This window comes from Hippocampus bargibanti, linkage group LG10 (assembly GCF_051943395.1).
Source record: "Hippocampus bargibanti isolate YZ-2025 linkage group LG10, ASM5194339v1, whole genome shotgun sequence".
Lineage (NCBI taxonomy): Eukaryota > Metazoa > Chordata > Actinopteri > Syngnathiformes > Syngnathidae > Hippocampus > Hippocampus bargibanti.
The window spans coordinates 18,613,101-18,633,803 of record NC_142743.1 but is presented as its reverse complement, the minus strand read 5'-3'; the positions used below and the strand labels follow the sequence as shown (position 1 = coordinate 18,633,803).

General features: G+C 42.5%; 1 protein-coding gene across 2 annotated transcripts; it reads left to right on the top strand.

Annotated features, from left to right (window-relative positions):
• The first annotated feature begins 390 nt into the window (after nt 1-390).
• Nucleotides 391-20,672, top strand: ecpas (Ecm29 proteasome adaptor and scaffold). Of its 2 annotated transcripts, XM_089006621.1 has the most exons (49): nt 391-436; nt 2,028-2,158; nt 2,661-2,777; nt 3,405-3,523; nt 3,934-4,083; nt 4,196-4,376; nt 4,466-4,605; nt 4,729-4,807; nt 4,889-5,008; nt 5,557-5,642; nt 5,728-5,803; nt 5,885-5,934; nt 6,017-6,083; nt 6,167-6,289; nt 6,505-6,608; nt 6,707-6,830; nt 7,658-7,738; nt 7,816-8,032; nt 8,101-8,192; nt 8,258-8,392; nt 8,463-8,622; nt 8,701-8,873; nt 8,957-9,058; nt 9,468-9,591; nt 9,811-9,956; nt 10,094-10,148; nt 10,256-10,370; nt 10,463-10,531; nt 10,618-10,735; nt 11,404-11,571; nt 11,661-11,740; nt 12,572-12,677; nt 12,965-13,012; nt 13,088-13,206; nt 13,275-13,425; nt 13,546-13,611; nt 13,999-14,088; nt 14,921-14,987; nt 15,068-15,159; nt 15,278-15,344; nt 15,422-15,619; nt 15,694-15,905; nt 16,010-16,053; nt 17,291-17,483; nt 17,572-17,719; nt 19,083-19,188; nt 19,270-19,358; nt 19,434-19,505; nt 20,056-20,672. In XM_089006621.1, the coding sequence occupies exons 1-49, from the start codon at nt 415-417 to the stop codon at nt 20,193-20,195; spliced, it is 5,532 nt and encodes a 1,843-aa protein (XP_088862747.1). In that variant the 5' UTR covers nt 391-414; the 3' UTR covers nt 20,196-20,672. The 2 variants fall into 2 exon arrangements, with proteins under 2 accessions (XP_088862747.1, XP_088862748.1); XM_089006622.1 differs by lacking the exons at nt 391-436; nt 2,028-2,158; nt 2,661-2,777 and having other exon boundaries at nt 3,427-3,523; nt 3,981-4,083.
• Nucleotides 20,673-20,703: the final 31 nt, after the last annotated feature.

The following is a 20,703-nucleotide window of genomic DNA, read 5'->3' as shown; positions in this document are numbered from 1 at the left end:
ATACATTGATTAGTTTGCAAAGTGGCATTGGCCCAGTTTTGACAATGAATCACCATGGTTGGCGAACAAATCAGTGCACGAGATAAAAGTACAATATGAGGCACAGCAACGACAAAGAAAATCGAATTGTCTCTTGGCTCAGGAAAACGTTGCTTTTTTACTTGGACTGGTTCCTGCTTGCACTATGAGGGTGTTGGGGAAGGTTCTGTTATTCATGCATTTGTTTTCAAGAAACCCCGACCGATGGTGTGATAATCAATGACTTCTGCGTTACAGAGGTAGCTATATAACCGAAGTGATGTGAAATACACACTCTACCCTGGACAGTTCTGCGATCTGTTTAAGCGCATACTCAGCTGTGAGTGTGCTGATCCCTGGTGATCTGTAGGGGTCGCTAATGATTCCTCTGCAATCATGGCTGCGCAGGATGAACTCAGTAAGTTTCTGTGTGCGTTAATAGTGAGTCATATCTAATTCAATTGCCGTAATTGTCTGTCGAGGGTTGACCAATGTACAAAAATGCTGCACGTTAACCTTCGGTCTAATTTGAATGATTTTGGTTACAGTGCGTTCAGAGAAAAATACAAAAGTGCTAGCATGCTAATTAGCACTTGCTAGCTAACTATCGTCACAAGGCCGTTTGCCCAGTCATGGTCAAATTGAATGTGCCACCAACGTTTTTAATACACATTGCTCTAGTGAGATAATGGAATGTGGCTCTAACAAACGGCATTGTGTGATATTCATACACAGTGTCGTGAGTGGGAAAGCTACGATTTATGTGAGAAAAATAGGGAAATGCGTGCTTAGTGTGAGCTGTCGCTATTGAGGGTACAATGCCAAGAAACAGCAAGCAGGGCTGGGAATTAAAATGACATATACAGCAGCTGACAGGACAAGAGTATCACATAAACTTGGATAATGTTTTATTGCTCAATAGAGTTGGATAAATTATTTTTGTTTTGTCGACTCGGGAAGATGCTGGAAGTGTCTTTTGGGTGGTGCCTTATTCAACATTGATGGACTCTGCTCATGTCAAAATGATTCCTCTAGATGAGAGGTCACCAACCTTTATGAAAGTAAAAGCTATTACTTTGGTATTGATTAACGAGCAGGGCTTTCGGTTTCATTCTCATTCTTGGAAAAAAAACAAATTTCCTCAAATGACTTAAGACTTATTTTCTGAACAATACAATACAATTTATTTGTGTGAAGGCACTGATTATGTTTATGATTTAGCCCAATAATTAGGAAAGAAATAAGTTCCATTCCTACGAATGTTATGTTCAAATTACTGTGTCAACATTTTCTTGAAAAATACTGTACCATCACCGGGGAGCTATTTTTAGAACTAGTCTGAGGGACACTCCTGTGCTACTTGGGAGCTACTTGGTGCCTGCGTGTGGCCCTCCCAAACTTTACTGAGCCAATGCACGTATTTTACAATTTTATCGTGACAGACCAAAATGTTACTGAAAATCTGCAATCCACTGTTCAAATAATAGGTTTTTGTGCTATATAAAATGAGACCAAGATAAATAATTTCAAACGTTTTTCCACCCTTAATGTGATCAGTAACAATTACAACTATCCAAACTGCCCGTCTATTCGTCCATCTGTCCGCCTTTACTGCTTATCCTCACAATGCTTGCAGGTGTGCTGGAGCTTCTCCAAGCGGTCTTCATAAAGCAGGCAGAGTACACCCTGAAGTGGTTGTCAGCCAATCGCAGAGCACACATAGACAAACAACAATTCACACTCATATTCAAACCTATGGATAATTTTGAATGTTTCATTAATCTACTATCTAGAAAGATCTTGCATAGGCATGGTCAGAACATGCAAATTCCACACAAGAAGGTCGGGACCGTCTGCACTGTGAGGCCAACATGCTAACCAGTCGGCCACTGTTTCGCCTTACAATAACTTGATTGTTAAAAAATCTTGAATAAGTAAAAGTAAACTGAAATCATGTGGTTGCACAACTGTAAACATACATTTCTCATTGGGCTGTTTGTTTTTGACAGATCAATTGGAGCGCGTGTTTCTGCGCCTGGGCCATGCAGAGACTGATGATCAACTTCAGGACATTATTTCCAAATTTCTCCCTCCTGTCCTCCTCAAACTCTCCAGTGTGCAGGAGGGTGTGCGAAAGAAAGTAAAACAGCTTTTTTTCTCTGAATGTTGCAGCCTTGCTTTATTATTTTTCCAAAGTTCAAATCATTTTTAGCTACCGGTAGATAGATTGTGAAAGGCAAATAATTTCCACCATATTAGGAACTGTATCATCTGGTAAAATCCATTAAAAAATCCCTCACTTAACTGAGATAAAAGTGGTTTCAATCATATGCATACCTGGACAGCCCTTGGATTAGCACAATTTTTGACCCCATTCATGGATATTGCTTCCAAAAAAGCACATGAAGACGTGTAGAAATGCCGAATGTTCTCTCCCAATTTTAAACTACCAAGTAACGCTCTTCCAAATTCCATTCCAACTATCAAAATTAAATGAGTGGATTGACTTTGCAGTGTGGTAGAATAACTCGGTGAGATGCATAGGGGGTTTCAAAGATTGTCCGGGTGTAGCGGTTGTCATAGCTGGTGAGCGTCCGAATTAACATAAGAGCATTTTGGGGACTGTCTGTCTCTCGTGCTAGGTGATGGAGCTGCTCGTCCACCTGAACAAGAGGATCAAAAGCAGACCCAAGATTCAGCTACCAGTCGAAACGTTACTGGTTCAGTACCAAGACCCTGCAGCAGCCTCATTTGTTACGGTACGGTGTCTCATTTTGAAATACAGACATTCCCCAGTTTATGAACATTGGAGTTACGAAAAACGGCGCATCCGAACATTTTTGCGGGTACTGGATGTCAAAAAATGTTTGGACAGAGATGCTGTAAGTTAGATTTTGTGGAGGTTACAAGGGCTGGATGTTTACGCGACGGACACCAAGGCTGACCAATCAGCGCCCGGCTATGCTGAAGTATTGCCAACGAGTTCACACCCGATTCCCGAACTCGCTTACGATTGGCTGCGTAGAGTATGTGGGCAGGGAGGAATTCCCTCTTTCCAGTTGACTCTCTGAGGAGGACGCTGGCATGTAATTCAGTAATTACGTACCAGCAGCTTCAGTACTGGCTGACTGAAGACCTAAGGATATATGTCATCGTACTACAGTAGATGTGAATTTATCTCACGACTGTCAGAGCGTCTTTATTTCATACACCCCGTTCAGTGTTTGACATACATTCCATAAAAAATATAGCACTGAAGCAACTTACAACCAAATTCACCTTACGAACAACCGCTCCGAATGTATCTAGTTCATAAGGTGGGTAGCGTCTGTCCAGGCATTGTACTGCAGGTAGTGGTTGTCTGATTTGTTCTCCCTGTCATTTAGAACTTCACAATCATCTACATAAAAATGGGCTACCCTCGCCTGGAGGTGGGAAAGCAGTGTGAGTTAGCCCCCACCCTTCTAACTGCTATGGAAGGCAAGCCACAGCCGCAGCAGGACAGGTAAGACATTATCTACTATTATTATTTGCTTTATTCATAGAGTGGAGCATGCAAGGTAGAGCACACTTTGTTCTTGGATTGCTGGTGGACCTCTTGTTTGTTGTGGATTTTTTTTTCCCCCAACAGACACACTAACGACTGTCAGAAAACAAACTGCGCTTGTTTACTGGTGTCTTACCGGAGCTTCAGCCAATCTGTGATTGCTTTGCAATTAATTTCAACATCCCAAATAGTGTGACTTCAGGGTCATTCAAACCTGGACCTTCCACTGTATATGCATGAAGTTTTTCCACCAGATCACAAATTCCACCGCGTGTATCAAGCCTCTTTATTTGACCTGAAGCTTTTCCCCTCTCCGCCCTTCTCCTGACTGAATTATTATTTTGCATCTGTTCTCCATCCTCTCTTAGCCTCATGCACCTGCTGATTCCTACTCTTTACCATATGAAATACCCAGCAGACGCCTCCAAGAACGCTACCGCTTTTAACCTAAGTGAGCGGCCAAAGACGGTACAGCTCTTGTTGGAGTTCATGTTGGATGTCTTGCTGATGCCCTACGGGTGAGTTGATGTCCCAGTGGTTTGACTTTATAAAAAAAAAATCCCATTCATAGAGGAAGGTGAAGGGAATCGTTGCTAATGTATGAAAGCTATTGACTTGCTGTCTCTTTAGGTTTGTGCTGAATGAGTCTCCCACTCGCCCTTCACCATCCTCCTCCCAAGGAGGCTCTGCTGATGGGGCTGCTACGGCTGCATCCGGACAAAGTCTTCCCCAGGCTCCCCCGGGCATGAATATCTATGCTGCCAAGAGGGTTATCGGAGAGACCCAGTGGTCCGCTGAGCAGTTAGAGCAGGTAGAGTCATCTAAGGTTGTTGTTGCTATTGAAACAGGCAATCTGCCTGTTCTTTGTGTGAGGCTTGATTGTGTGTTTGGTCTCTACAGTGTAAACTAGGCATCGTGAAGTTCATTGAAGCAAAACAAGTGCCCGAAGTGGAGACGGTGGTGCACCTTGTGGTGGCGTCCAGCGACACGCGACACAGCGTGGCCACTGCAGCTGATCTGGAGCTCAAGAGCAAACAGAGGTAAGTGATTTGAGTCAAACTCACTGCTGTGGAATTAAAAACACCACATACATTAGTTCACATTTTTGACGCTCATGTTGAAAGTCAATGGATTTATGCACATAATCAATTTTTGTCTTCCAGCATTGTCGATTGGAATAACCCCTTAATAATTAACAAGATGTACAAAGTGTACCTGGGAGACGTTCCGCTAAAAACAAAGGTTTGTGAGCTTGCAGAAATGCTCACTCACAGAGTAAAAATAATGCACAACATTTAAAACTGCTTTCTCGTGATTTTCCAGGGTGGAACTATGAAGCATGAGCTGAAACATGAACCCGTGAGCACAAGAGTCAAGTTAAAGATCCTGCCGCATCTTTTACGCTCACGTCTTGCTGCAGAGTGCTTCCCAGCTAATATCCAGGTGGGTTTGTTGGGCATCTATTTCCACAAAATATCATATTTATTCGAGTATAAGGCGCAACATGTTCTACCTAAATAAGAACTCAAAGTTTGGGTGTGTGTTATAAACGAGGCCTGGGGAAAAAAATGTCATGCTTTATCCCTTCTTGGAGGGGGCAGCATTTCCATGGGTATTCTCCATAGTCGAGCTGTTGTTAAGATGCCCTTCAGTTTCGATTCTCAGAAAGACCAGGATTACGTGCATTCCTTTTTTTTTCATTGTTGATTACCATTTCTTTAGCTACACTTCATTTCCTTTCCTCACTAAAACGTGAGTTAAGCATTACTGTTTTGTATAATTACCAATATCCAGAGTTTCGATTCAGTGTTCTTCATAGTCATATCCAGAAAAAGTGAAACAAAATTGTATAATGATTTTTAATTGAAAATTAGGGGTACGCGTTCTATACGTGTGCGCGTTATACTCAAATAAATACGGTACATCTTTTGTCAGATTGAATTTGTTTGCATCGGATTCTTCTCCAGTAACCCATTTATTCCGCTTCACAGGTTGTTTATGATGGTCTGTTTGGAGCCAACACCAACAACAAATTGCTCTCTCTCACCTTGCAGTTTGTCCATCACATCTGTATGGTGTAAGAACTAAACACCTTTACTCTGAATAGATGAATTAAACTTAATGGAAAAACATTTTTAATAATTTAGTTTTCCATTTCTCAGGTGCCCTGACACAAATAAGCCTTTAGGCTTAATGTTGCTGAATGGCCTTACGAAGCTTATTAATGAATACAAAGAGGTAAATCTTATACTTTGATTCGGGAATTTCACACACAGCATTTTCTTGACCTCAGACTAAAAGTACAGCGTATGTCCCCAGGACCCGAAATTACTGTGTGTTGCATATTCTGCTGTTGGAAAGCTCTCAAGGTAGAATGTTATGAACACACCCCTCTTTTTTAAGAAACACTGCTATCAGGATTTCTAATTTATATCTCCCCCCACCCCCTAGCCGTATGCCACAGCTTTTCACAAAGGATATTGCACTAGTGCAGCAATTTTTTGAGTCTATGTGCAAGGTGAGTTTGACAGATTTTTCAACTTTGCATAAGGTATCACATTGTGAATGATAATTCCTAAATCGTGCATCCGATCTTTTCAGGAGGAGCCGGATGTTCGTCTTGCCATTCAGGAGGCTTTGTCTATGATGGTTGGAGCTTATGCCAACTTGCAGGGGGCACTACTAAACCTGATGGAGGCATTGGTGGCTGCGTACATCGTGAATGTGAGTCTCAAAAGTGCAAAATCTCAGCTTGGTGAAAGTCAGTCATTTCCCTAGCTAACACGGACCCTATTTCCAGATCGGGGGGTTTTCTTATCTGCAAATGTCTGCTTTTATTTATGTCAATGTTTAAATAATCGTCAATTAATTGACCAGAGACATCTGTTTTAGGAAACAGTTAAATTGCTAATCATGTTTATGATTATTTTGTTTTGAAGCCTGAGGTCCAGGTTCGCCAGGTTGCCATGAAGTTTGCTATTACAGTGTTTGGGCCTGATCATATGCCATCAAGATACTTGCTTTTGCTCGCTGCCGGAGACCCGTAAGGACCAACCACTCACTTTTATGAGCCTATTCTGTACATATTCATTTAATTTCCTGAGTCCTTTTCGTCTCAACGAAATTGTTCTGTTTTTTTAGGCGCGAGGAGGTGTGTGGGGAGGCTCAGAAGGTGTTGAGGACCTTTCCGACTAAAAGTCCTGAGAAGGAGGGACCCAGGCCGATTCCTTCCTTTCCAGACATGGTGGCCTACATTCACGAGAAGGTGAAACATTTTTAAAACTACATATTCTGTTAGTCTGTGAAGGCTATCAGTCGTACAAGAGTGGTCCATCGATGAAAAGGTTTCTTCAGCCGTCGTCTGTACTTCTTTGAAGGTGTCGGATGTTTCACTCCTCAACCAAAGAGCTTCGTCAGCGAACTAAACTTGTGCTGGTAGCTATGGCCCTATATATATCTATCCCTACTGTGCAGTGGTGCCGGTCCAAGACCTCTGCTCTGATATGTCCCTGCTCTAAGGTTGGGGGAGCAGTGGACTACTCTCTGAAGCTAATCCGATTACTTCTTTTGTTTTGTCTGATTACTTCTAATGTCCTATGCCGGGCTCTGATTGCCTCATGCCTACGTGGTAACGACCTAAGAAGTCTGTTGTAAGCACGATCTAAATTAAACCTCCATTAAATCGCCATGGTGGTTTAATTTAGATTTAGGCTTAGTCATGCTGATGAGGTGATACCAGAGCTAATGGGGCAATCAGGGCCAGGCTTAAAACATTATAGGTAATCAGACAACAAAAGAAGTAATCAGATTAGCTTCAGGGAGTAGTCCACTGCTCCCCCAACTTTAGAACAGGGACCTGTCAGGGTAGAAGAGGTCTGGCACCGGCACCTCTGTCCATTAGGGATATATTTAGGGCCAGAGTTACTAGCACAACTTTAGTTCGCTGACCAAGCTCTTTGGATGAGGAGCGAAAAGTCCGACACCTTCAAAGAAGTACAGATGACGGCTGAAGAAACCTTTCATCGATATATATTCTGTTGTAAGATATTGTAAAAAGTATTTTCTTGTTACTGTTTCAAAAATAATCATCAGGCGTCTCAGAGAATTAAGACTCCTGCCAAATACATTGTTGGAACTTCCGCGATTCCTTTCAACCCATCTGCCTTTGCCGAGGTAATTTTCATCACTGATTAAGATTTAAATTAATGCCTCAATTGCCCAGTCCACATATTTTTCCACCCCTCCCTCAGATTGTGCGCTACCTGAGGATGTGTCTGGCGTACAGTGCAGGTGCCACGCCACAGTCTATGCGACTGACAGACATGCAAGATGATGCGCCAGCCATAGGTCACTATGTCCGCACTCTTCTGTCTTCTGAACCTCCATCTTCAGGGTCCAAGGGCACTGAAACCAATCCTGTTCACATTTACTTGGTATTGCTGCAGCAGTTACTCTCTGCCGTTGGCGGTAAGCAGACTTGGACATGAAAGTAAGACTTATTTTGTACATGTATTACAATTTCTTTCTCTAAACAGGAATTCCAGTAATGTACTGTCTCTTGGAGGTGGTGTCTGTTTGCCCAGAGAAACTGGCTCCTAAATTTGTTGATAAAATTGAATGGATTAAGGTCAGTGGTGTTGGGATTTGTTAATGGGTATACTGCATACATAAAAAAACGTATGTTTTCCTCAGAGTCTGATGAACACAAATAAGGAGGACATGAGGGAGCTTGCAGCCCAGCTTTACGCTGTGGTGGTCTCCACCATGACGGGAAATGAACTGCAGGCCGCAGTGCACAGCTTGGTCAAGATCACCAAAGACAACCGCGTAAGCACTGTAATTTGATATACTGAACTCTTCCCTGCCTAACCGCGAATGGGTTTTCCTGAAAACGCAGAGCCCGGAGACCCAGCATGGTGCTATCTTGGCACTTGGCTACATGGTGGGAAGATACATGAGGAAAAAGAAGGCTGCTGCGTCCAGTGAGCCTGCCCACAAGCACAGCATCTCCTCTCAGGATGAGGATGACATTGTTGCCATGGCAACAAAGACAGTTGGTGTGTACACAGTTTAATAATTTCGACATCTTTCCATTTTAGCTCTTTATCTTTAAGTGTTTTTGTGTTACGGTTTAGGTTCCTTCCTGGAGAACAGTAGTGCACTACTACCAGTCGCAGCATGTACGGCGCTTGGAGAAATTGGTCGGAATGGTGCCCTGCTGATTCCAGCAGAGGGAGAAGGCCTCACTAAACTGTCCATTGTAGAAAATCTGCTCGCTCGCATCCCCTCTGGCAAGGAGAGCACCAAGGTTTCTGAACTTACCAAAATCATTACTTAAGCAATCTCGGCTTATCCCTCACCGTGTGTTTCTATGCTTTCCACTTGATCTAGATAAAGGAGCGATCAGTCCAGACTTTAGGATACCTACCAGTTGGAGATGGAGACTTCCCTTATCAAAAGAAGCTTCTACAGGGACTCATGGACTCAGTCGAGGTATGCACACCTGCCAACTACCCCTGGTTTTGCCCTAATGAGTACGGTTTTCATTATCCCATTCCGGGTTAAGTCAAAAATCGTCAAAATAGTAAATACTCAATGTTCATTCAAAACACGAGATCGCTATGTATCGTATCTAAATATAGAACAGGCGATCAGCACAGTGCCAGCTGTTAGCTTCCTTTAGATGAATGGCTAGATGAATACCTGTAATGGTAAAAATCGTTTATATATGACCGACCGGGGCCTGCGGTCTCTGGACTCTGGCATATTACGCGGCTTTTCTGGTTTCAAAAGTTGGCAGGTATGGGTATGCCTTATAATTGGAAATGTGAGTTCCCAACTGTCCCCTTTGATTCATAACGTTAACAATATATGTTAGTTACCCCCCATTTTTATTTCCAAGGCTAAGCAAGTGGAGTTGCAGTTCACAGTGGGAGAAGCACTTACCTCTGCTGCGGTAGGCACAAGTTCTGGAGCTGTAAGAGATCCATGGACCTGCACTGAAGACCAGTACAGCCCACCATCAAGTAAGCTGCAGCTGACACACAGTCAGAATTTTAGACGTGGAAGGGCTCTTCATTAATGTAGTTAAAAACAACACAAACACTTAAAAAGAATCCACCCATTTTCTAATCGTCCGATCTTGACAAGTGCGTGCTGGAGCCTATCCCAGCTGTCTTCGGGCAGTGAGCGGGATCACAAGCAACAACAGATATATTCACTGAATGCTTTGATATCGTTGTCAGATGTCAAAAACAACGACGTGGTTCCTTGGGTCCTCAATTGTGTGTTGTCAAAGTACATTCCTAGCCAGAACCCTCATGTCCGGCAGGCAGCCTGCATCTGGCTTCTCTCTCTGGTTAAGAAACTCAGCCAACACAAAGAAATCAAGGTATGTGCTCTTTTTTCCCCATTAGAGAACAACAGACTATCATAAATAAATCACGTTTTTTGGGGTATGAAACATTGCAGGCATTTGAAATCACTCCATAGAAACTTCAGTTGCATCGTGTTTTTTTTCTCCTCCAGTCCCATTTGAAGGAAATCCAGGTGGCGTTCATCTCAATTCTTTCAGACCCAGACGGTGAGAGACATTTGATCAAAATTTCGTAACATCAGCCATACATTGTTGTTCCTTTATATCATTTTAATGAACAAACAAAAAAATCAAACCTCTCCTATTTGATTAAGAGTTGAGTCAGGATGTGGCATCAAAAGGCCTTGGCCTGGTCTATGAGATGGGTGGAGAAGCAGACCAGCAAGAACTGGTGTCCACTTTGGTGGAAACTCTCATGACTGGCAAAAGGTAAGAGGATTCAAATCGAAATAGCTTTTCTGCTACACCTGTATGAGCGAACAGTTACTCTGCATTAACTTTACATTTGTCTTTCCAAACAGAATAAAGCATGCCGTTTCGCAAGACACGCAAGTGTTCCAAGGAGGGGAGATTGGAAAAACACCTGATGGGTAACTCTTCCACTATTTAATTCTGTTGTGTCTCCAATTCCATGCTTGGATACTTTGTGTGATACATTTAATGTTATCCCCAACAGCCACAGCCTGTCTACATACAAAGAGCTCTGCTCGTTGGCAAGTGACCTGAACCAGCCTGATCTTGTGTACAAATTCATGAACCTAGCCAACCATCATGCCATGTGGAACTCTCGAAAGGTGACTGGCATCCTCCATCTCCTTTTGAAACATGACATTACCATTCTATTTTCCATTTTGTATCAGCAATAGGCTTCCGTACAGACGCTCCCCAACTTACGAACATTCGAGTTACGAATAATGGTACATATGAACATTTTTGTGGGTACAGTATGTCGAAAAATTTACTGTGTACTGGATATTCTGTGTTTTAGTGTTTTGCGCGCCTCTTGTTTGAACCCCAAAATTGATTTTTCATCTGTGTGAAAGCTTCCGTGCGTTTCATAGGCTGTAATTTGCAATGTTGCCGCATGTAACCACAATTGATTGACTTGGCCCCTCTTAAAATATTAATGTAATAACTCTGTGCGAGTGTGTACTGTGCAACAGAGGCTAGCACACTTCAATTGATCCCGCCACAATAGATTGGCACTTGTTGATATCGGAAAAGCAGCTGAGGCTACAATTACAGTGACAACGCTGTTCCAGAACCTCTGTTGAAAAATACTAGACACAATCATTAACATTGTTGAATGATTTCACTGTCAATCAAAACTGAACATTATTATCTCAATAGTAATAGGAAAAAAAACCTACATTTAACTAATTTCTTTTCTGATCAATATTTATTGACAGTAGTGATTTTGTTTCACAATCCGTCTTTCAACCTGAGCTCTCCTCCATTTCAGGGCGCTGCATTTGGCTTTCATATGATTGCCACCAAAGCCGGGGAGCAGTTAGCTCCATTTCTCCCGCAACTGGTGCCACGATTGTATCGTTACCAGTTTGACCCCAACCTTAGCATTCGTCAGGCCATGACTAGCATCTGGGATGCCTTAGTTACTGATAAGACCCTGGTAGGTGAAACTGATCCAAATATGAAATATTCTTAGGCCTTTGTGTATGTTCATTAAAAGCACTATTGTTTTCCCCTGGTCGCATTTAGGTGGACAAATATCTGAAGGACATTCTACATGATGTCATTTCTAACCTCACCAGCAACACTTGGAGAGTGCGCGAGTCCAGGTTGGTGGCTTGTATGCCTATTTGATTTTTATGTTTAAGTATAGCCTGAATTCGGGCCTGATTTAGGAAAGGCTTGCTTGAGCAAAAAACAGCTGCAAACTTGATCAGTCACGAACACAGCCTCTACCGACTAAACCCTTCTAAATTGCCCAGCGGGTCATTTGAAATTCCTAATAAATAAATTCAGGATGCACAATGCTCACATCTCACTGACTGGGATGCAGTCGCTGATTTTGCATTGTTCAGGATGTCAGTAAATCAGACCCTGTGTGTTAATGTTAGAGATGTTCACTCCGACACTGTGAACAGAGGCTCGAACACAGAAGATTGTCTTTTACTGCCGGCAGGGGACGCAGTTTTCATGAAGCCACTTTACGTGAGCTTATTCAACCAACGCCCAACCTCTGCAGCCTTCTGCCAAGCTATTTCTTGAAAGTATATGCACATTTAAGTGATACATTAGTAAAACACAGTCTTCTTGATTTGAATACCACGCCCCTGGACATCCCATGGTACAAGCACCAATGTTCATAAACCAACAGAACATACACATTTTAATAGGTTGTCTTTCTATGAACTAATAGATTTATAACCTGGCTAATGACCTCTTCATGTGAAGGAGTTTATCAAGTCCTAAATTCCCCCAAAGGCCAGATCTCCTACCGGAGGATGACAGGCTGCGTCTGTTCACCACAGATTGACCCCAGATTTTCTCTGCTTCCATTGCGGGCCTTGTGTTCAGCCAACTAAGCATACAATAGCATGAAAGTTTTAAAGATAACTTCTATTCTGTCTATTCTCTATCAGTTCATAAATGTAATTTCATCACAGCTGTTTGGCCCTCAACGACTTGGTCCGAGGTCGCCAAGCTGATGACCTCATCGATCACTTGGCTGAAATGTGGGAAACTTTGTTCAGAGTTCTTGATGATATCAAGGTGAGCAAAATGACACAGTGTTTATTAACTTTTGTCTGTGATTGCCAATTACTGTGCTTTGACATATCATAGAATAAAATGGTAAATTTCCCCAGTCTTCGGTTTTCAGAGCCTCCAATTATGATTCAGACTTGATCTTAGTTTTATTCCCTGGTGCTGTCTACTATCTTTGTGACTGCTTTATTTCCTGTATCTGATAGTTGTCCATGTTAAGCGCTTTGTTCCAGCTTTAGCTGTTGTTAAAGCGCTATATAAATCAATATGTATTGTATTGTTTTGTCTTTCAGGAATCCGTGAGGAAGGCTGCAGATCTAACACTGAAAACGCTCAGTAAGGTAAATCTTATAATCACTTTCTTCTCTGATCGATGGGTATTGAAAGAACCCCTGATGACTTCACTGTCCGTGCAGGTGTGCACTCGTATGTGTGAGTCTACCGGTTCGACTGCCCAAAGAACTGTGGCAGCACTTTTGCCCACATTGCTGGAGAAGGGTATTGTCAGCAATGTCTCTGAGGTTCGCTCGCTGAGGTAATACCATTTGTTCAATTTTCTTTATGTTCAGTGCGGCTTTCATCTCCCAAATTATTTTGTGCCAGCATCCAGACCTTAGTGAAGATCAGTAAAACGGCCGGTGCCCGACTGAAGCCTCACGCTTCCAGACTCATCCCAGCCCTCCTGGAAGCCCTGAGCACCATGGAACCCCAGGTCCTCAACTACCTCAGCCTCAGAGCCACAGAGCAGGAGAAGGTAATAGCAACCCTCCGTAAGAATCCTCATACGGTTGTGGCAGCTCAACAATCCTCAACAACTTAAACTCCATCTCGTCACCATTGATTTTTTTGATTGTTCTTTTATACATTTTGATAGAGTGCCATGGATGCTGCCAGGCTCAGCGCTGCCAAGTCTTCTCCAATGATGGAAACCATTAATATGGTAATAACATTTTTAGATGTGGATGTCACAAAAAGATATATTTCAAGCCCAAACCATGAGACAGTGGCCAGAACATGAACCAGCACGCCTATTAAGAGATCTTTCAACCTTCACGTCATGCAAGAGTTGCGACAGGGCAACCCTTTACTTTTCGCGTCGCATTTTTGTCCCTTTTACACATCATGTAAAATGATTATTGTGCCGGTCACAAGCCTGGATAAATACAGAGCGTTGTGTCAGGAAGGGCATCCGACGTAAAAGCTTGGCCAAAACAAACATGCCAATCAAACCTCTGAAGATGGAGGACGCTAATTTGCTGTGGCGACCCCTGAAGGGAAAAGCCGTAAGGAAAAGAAGATGTAAAATGCTTGTGTGTGTTCTGACCAGTGTTTGCAGCACCTCGATGTTACAGTATTGGGGGAGCTGGTTCCGAGGCTGTGTGAACTGCTAAAGAGTGGAGTCGGGCTGGGAACTAAGGTAATTGGCCTTCAAATGCAGCCTTCGGGAATACAGCACAGGGGATAGCCACTGAGCTTTGCTGAGATGCTGTAATTTACGGACTATAATGGTTTAAACATTAAAGAAACAGGCAGACCACACAGAGAGAGTGACAAAATGGATAGAAAACAGAGAAATTTGGACTCGTTTTAACTTTGGTAGTTCAAAGGCAGAGTGTAGACTGCAAGGTTAAAATTCCCATCAATCAGGCTCCACAAATAACCCGCACTAGCCATCAGTTCAATTTGAAATGAAAAGACAAGCAAGGGAACCAGTTATTAATGATGTTTATAGTGTCTGCTTGCATCTGTTGCTGTTGCAATATCACAACTTCCAAGATGTACAACCCAGAGCTCCTTGAGACACTTTATGCAAAAAGCTATCCATTCCATCAAGCCATCAACAACCATCACAAAGGTAAATAAAACGACTTTATTATACAGTACAGTTTATTTCTTTAATTACAATAGCACATTATACATAAAATAAGGTATATTTTGTGTAGTTTTAAGGCTTATTTCGTAGGAAATTATGTTTTATGTGGACCTGGGTATGGATTATTTTCATTTTTAATGGTTTCTTATGGGAAATAAAAGTTCAGCAGACGAACTTTTTGCCGTGCACACACTTTCTGAGAACCAATTAAGTTCGTAAACTGAGGTATCACTGTACTTCCTTGAAACAGATTAACTGTGTTGGTGCCCCCTTGTGGCATTTTCATACATCACCGAAAAAGCACCAAACTTCAAGAATAGATGACGTTTTATGGTACTCACTTTTGTCTTTACATTTTTATGATCTCTTTTGACAGGGAGGGTGTGCCAGTGTTATTATTTCGCTCACAGTCCAGTGTCCCCAAGACCTCACACCATACTCAGGTGCGACACTACCCCGCTCGTCTTGTCATTTTGTTTCTTCTTATCCCAAGCGAGATACCAATAGATTGTGCTGTTCTCAGGTAAGCTGATGAGCGCTTTGCTCAACGGCATCCATGACAGAAGCGCCGTGGTTCAGAAAGCCTTCGCCTTTGCTTTGGGCCATCTAGTCAGGGTAATGTCATTGAATTATCAAAAGCAAAAGTCAAATCCGTTTTTATTTTGATCAATTTTAAACACATCAATCCCAAACAAAATGATTAGCCCCGTAGCTGTGTTGTTCTCTGTATCAGACCGCTAAAGACAGCAGTGTGGAGAGGCTGCTGCTAAAGCTCTACACCTGGTATCTAGAGAAAGAAGGTGAGGCAGTAAGATAACCAAACTGCATGGAATCCAGTATAAAAAAAATAACCCAGCCTTTTGATTTTTCTTCCTAGAGCCTGTGTCCAAATCCGCTTGCGCCTTGACTGTCCACGCCATCAGCCACTACAGCCCCGACGTGCTAAAGGCCCATGCGGGAGTGGCCCTGCCGCTAGCTTTCCTGGGCATGCACCAAGCACCTGACACGGACGAGGATAAAGGAGAGAGTCAGGACGCCACCTTATGGGCGGAAGTGTGGCAAGACAACGTGCCGGGTTAGAAACGGAGTCAGTCGTAAATCTATTCCAATGATGGCCATCATCGTGATGACTTACTTGTTGGCTACCAGGAAGTTTTGGAGGCATCCGGCTGTACATGACGGAGCTCATCGCCATTACCCAGAAGGCATTGCAATCTCAGTCTTGGAAGATGAAGGCTCAGGGTGCAGCTGCCATGGCAACCGTTGCCAAGGAACAGACTGGTTCCTTGGTGGCGCCACACCTGGGTTTGGTGCTGACTGCCTTAATACAAGGCCTGGTGGGACGCACGTGGGCGGGAAAGGTAATGTCCTGGAACATAAACATAGAGGAATGAAAACACAATGACACATAGTGATGGCCTGCCTGCTTTTGGGTTTTTTTGTCATCTTTTTTATTTATCTCTAGGAGGAACTGTTGAAGGCCATTGGATCAGTTGTCTCCAAATGCAGGTCTTTCTTTTCACCATTGTTGTTCTTGTTATTTTATTTGAAAGGAATGAAATGAAAATACTATTGTTTCCAGCTCTGTTAGGAAAATTGAGAGAAAACCTTCTTTTAGGACTGAATCAAAGACAGATTCCAAAATGTGGCAGAAAGGCTTGATATTTTTCAATTTGTAGGTCACATTAACTCATTCACTGCCATTCACAAATGTATTCGGGAATTGAAAATATGACGCAGAGCGCCATTCCCGAATTTGTTTGAGTTTTGTTTTTTCATGCTTGGGTGCTGATAAAGTGCTGGCCATGGCCTACAGTAATTGTTTTTTCTTTTCCACAAGGGGGCAGTGTTACCCTTTTTTCAATGTTAGCGCTTTGTTTCAGCTTCAGCTGTTGTTAAAGCGCTATATAAACCAATATGTATTCATTGCATAGTATTTTGGACAACTGCCCTCATTTCAAGCTCACATAACTCCAGACCCATATAATTTAGGAGTTAACTCTTTTTTTTTCTGATGAAAGAAGAGAGTCTAAGGTTTCTAACACTGTATTGAATGTTTATGTAGTCCTAAAACTCAATATTCTGTGGGTCCTGGAATTTCAGTGACAATGACAAAATAATAATACTGTAATACATTTCATTTTTAAGTGCCTTTCAAAACTCTCGAGGTCACTTAACAGTCACTGTTAGATGTTTTTCTGGGGGTGAACAGCGGCAGCCACACGTGCCAGATAGAAAGCTAGCTAGCCAGACAGCTAGCTAAATAGCTAATACATAGCAAATAGACAGCCAGCTAGATAGCTAATACATAGCGAATAGACAGCTAGCTAGATAGCTTATACATAGCAAATAGATCGCTAATACATAGCAAATAGACATAGCTAATACATAGCGAATAGACAGCTATCTAGATAGCTAATACATAGCGAATAGACAGCTATCTAGATAGCTAATACATGGCGAATAGACAGCTAGCTAGATAGCTAATAGCGAATAGACAGCTAGCCAGATAGCTAATACATAGCGAATGGACAGCTAGCTAGATAGCTAATACATAGCGAATGGACAGATAGATAGCTAGCAACCCTGGCACAGAGTGGACACATTTTTGCACATCTGGCAGTGAATGAGTTAATGTTCAAATAAGATTTGAAAATTGTTTGTTTCTCTTGTTTATTGAGATCTCAAAAACTGGCAGACTCACATGGGTGTGTCTTCTTTGTTATCTTGTATGTGCTCTCTGTAGCACAGAGCTACAGAAGCCTTGCGCCGGGCAGCCCACCACCTCTGAGGTGCTTGAGGTGGTCCTTAAGGAATGTCGCAAGGAGAGTCTGGTGTACAAAATGGCCGCCCTGGGCTGTGCTGGCGACGTGCTTCACAGCAGCCACGAGGACCGCTTCAGCGACATGACCAACATCCTCTTCCCTCTGATGAAGAAGGTATTATTTTCCAGCCGCAGCCACTCGGAAGTGGGGGTGCAGGAAGCCCCTCAGCTTTGACATTTGGATTGTATGAACACTTTGGCAGAGTTGTCCGGAGAGTGGCGCAACCTCACCAAGGTCACGAGAGGAGGAGGTTGACCTCACTACCAAGGAGAAAGAACTGCAGACTGAAGTTGTGCTTTGTGCTTTTGAAACCATGGGGAAGACTTGGCCCAAGAACCCCCAGACTCAATGTGAGTTCTTCTCACGTGATGCAAGCTTGTCATCGCTCAAAACTTGCCTGGAAAGTCGCTTCTCAACGCAAGCAAATACAGTGATACCTCGGTTTACAAAGCCCTTGGCTTACGAACTTTTCGGTTTACAAACGTTAAATTTATGAAAATTTTACTTTGGCATACGAACTATTTTTCGGGATACACACAGAGCTGCCACAATGAGTCATGTGTCGTTCGCGAATGAGCTCGTTCTCCTAACAAGAAAATGGCAGCCGGCTTGTTTTGGTCCTATATTCCCCGCCCCCGGTCGTCGGTTAAAGCCACGTGATTGGTTAAGAATGCAGCAGTGGGGGGGGGGGGGGTTACAGACAGAGAGAGTGAAGCCATTTTCCCAAAAAGAAAATGGAACCCGACATTTTTTTGTCCTCTATTCCTCGCCCCCAATCTTCGGTTAAAGACACGTGATTGGTCAAGAGCGCAGCGGTGAGGGGAGGTGGTTTAAACATTAAATACACATGCAGACGTCAGTGAGAGAGTTTCAACTTGGATAGTTCAATGGCAGAGTGTAAACTGCAAGGTTAAAATATCCCATCAATCAGGCTCCACAAACAACCCGCACAAGCCATCTGTACACTTGATGCAAAAAGCTATCAACCCAAATAAACATAACACAATTGATGAGGAACTAGGTAAAATTATCGCAGAGAAAGCACCTCCAAGGGATCATTCCTCAAGATGGTGAAAGAAGAAGGCTAGGTTCATCATCAAGTCTTTAATGCTGATGAAACCGGCCACTCCATTTCATCAAGCCATCGACCATCACAAAGGTAAATAAAATGATTTTATTATGCAGTACAGTTTATTTCTTTAATTACAATACCATAGCACATTTATTATACATAAAATAATGTATATTTTGTGTAGTTTTAAGGTTTAGAAAATTAGAAATTATGTTTTATGGTGACCTGGGAACGGATTATTCTCATGGTAATGGTTTCCTATGGGAAATTAATTTTTGGAATACACACTTTTCGCCTTACACACTGGGAACCAATTAAGTTTTTAAGCCAAGGTATCACTGTATTACAAAAATGGATTTGACTCAAATAATGTTTTTTCATTTGCAATTTACAAATATCACGCTCAAATGAATGCATTTTGGTTGCTTTCAATCAGTTTTGTATACTTCGGCGATATAGTTAAATCGGGTCCATCAATTTTAGAATTTGGCCCCTTTTTTAGACAAAACGGGGGCAAACTGGCCTCATTTATTAATTTCCCAGATGCATCCCTGCATTTGATGACCAACATGATAAATGCGGTGTATTCTCAAGCAATTTTGCCCCAGGCCAACCCGATTTAACTTGTGTATTTGTGACAGCTCGTTTCCAGGTGGAGGTGTGTAGCCTCATGTGTGAGAAGCTACAATTGAGCACATGGAAGGTGCAACTTGCCGTTCTTCGTTGCATGAAGGCCTATTTTCAGGGGTAAAGACAGAACGAAAACAAAAACAATTCCCCTCACGGTGTTACATGAAATGCAAATTATCTTCCTTCCACCCCTCCCAGATTATTATTGTTGGAGAAGAACAGCAGCGACGTGAGCACACTGTCTCGCATTTTAACCGACACCTGTGCCGCTCTCACTCATCCTCTCGGTAACTGTCGCGCGTCGGCGTATTCTTGAGTGTGCTTGCACTTAACCTAATCATGTGATGTTCCTCTTTCGCCAGAAAATAAAAGTTATTCATCTGTGAGGACAGAGGCCTTGTCCGTAGTGGAGCTGATTGTCAAGAGAACTGGAGGTAAGACCACCCTTGGGGCAAAGCAGGCGCTATTTATCATTGCCTGATGTGTTTTATTTCCCACCGTAAAAGTTCCTTTCAAATATCATTAAAAACAACAAATAGCATTTATTGTGAATGGAGGTTGTATTAATAATAATAATAATACATTTCATTTATAAGCGCCTTTCAAAACTCTCAAGGTCACTTTACAGTCACAGGATAAGTTTTTCTGTGAGTGAGCAGCGGCAGCCACAAACGCCAGCGTTCACTCAACCCGGAAGTAACTCTAATAGATAGAAAGCTAGCTAGCTAATAGATAGCTAGCCAGACATCTAGCTAATAGATAGCCAGACAGCTCGCTAATAGATAGCCAGCTAGCTAGCTAGACAGCTAGCTAATAGATAGCCAGATAGGCAGCTAGCTGGCTATCTAGCTAGCTGGCAAGATAACTAGCCAGATAGCTGGCTAGATCATCAAATGACTCGTCATGTTGCCATCCAATTGATGTTGCTATGAAAGGAGTGTTTTCATTGTGTGTGTGTGTGTGTGTGTTTCCTTTCAAAATCAGAAAGCGAACAGTGGGATTGCGTGTCGGTGAAAAGTCGGGAGCAGCTCCAACGTTCCCTGTCTACGCTTCAGTCAGACAGCAGACCAGACCTGAGGGACAAAGCCCAAGAGCTGCGCAGGCACATACAGAGCCAGCCTTGAATACAAACAAACAAATGTGCACACATCACCCAGCCACACATTATCTATGGTAAAAGTAATAAGAAATTATACAACTTGTTCCACAGTGTGAAATGTGTCTTTTGTAGTGTTATTTCTATTTGACTCTTTGGACAGTTTGAATAATAAATATAGATGCGATGAACCAATGTGAACACTGGTTCATCACATCTGGCTATGGTTCACATGAGGGGCTTTTACTACTGTTATGTTTGTCTACTCGTTAAATATCAACAACTGTTTTACCTTGGCGGACTGTTGCCAAAATATTGAAAGATGAAATTACTTCTATTAATTACTCTTTACTACCTTGTGGAGGTGAAAACTTGTCTCGTTTCCAGGGTGAATGAAATGACTTTTCTGTCAAGTCTTGAAACTAAGTTGCAGCCCTGTTTAAAGTGAGATGCTTTCGTCATTTCCTTTTGTCAGAAGTGAAATAAAAACAACCTTGTCCCGATAGTGATTTGATTCATTTGACATTTGTTTGCGT

Coding starts and splice junctions, on each gene's coding strand:
- ecpas (XM_089006621.1), top strand. CDS start 415: ATGGCTGCGCAGGATGAACTCA. Junction 6,609..6,706: donor TTGCTCGCTGCCGGAGACCC/GTAAGGACCAAC, acceptor CTGTTTTTTTAG/GCGCGAGGAGGTGTGTGGGG. Junction 12,678..12,964: donor GAGTTCTTGATGATATCAAG/GTGAGCAAAATG, acceptor TTTGTCTTTCAG/GAATCCGTGAGGAAGGCTGC.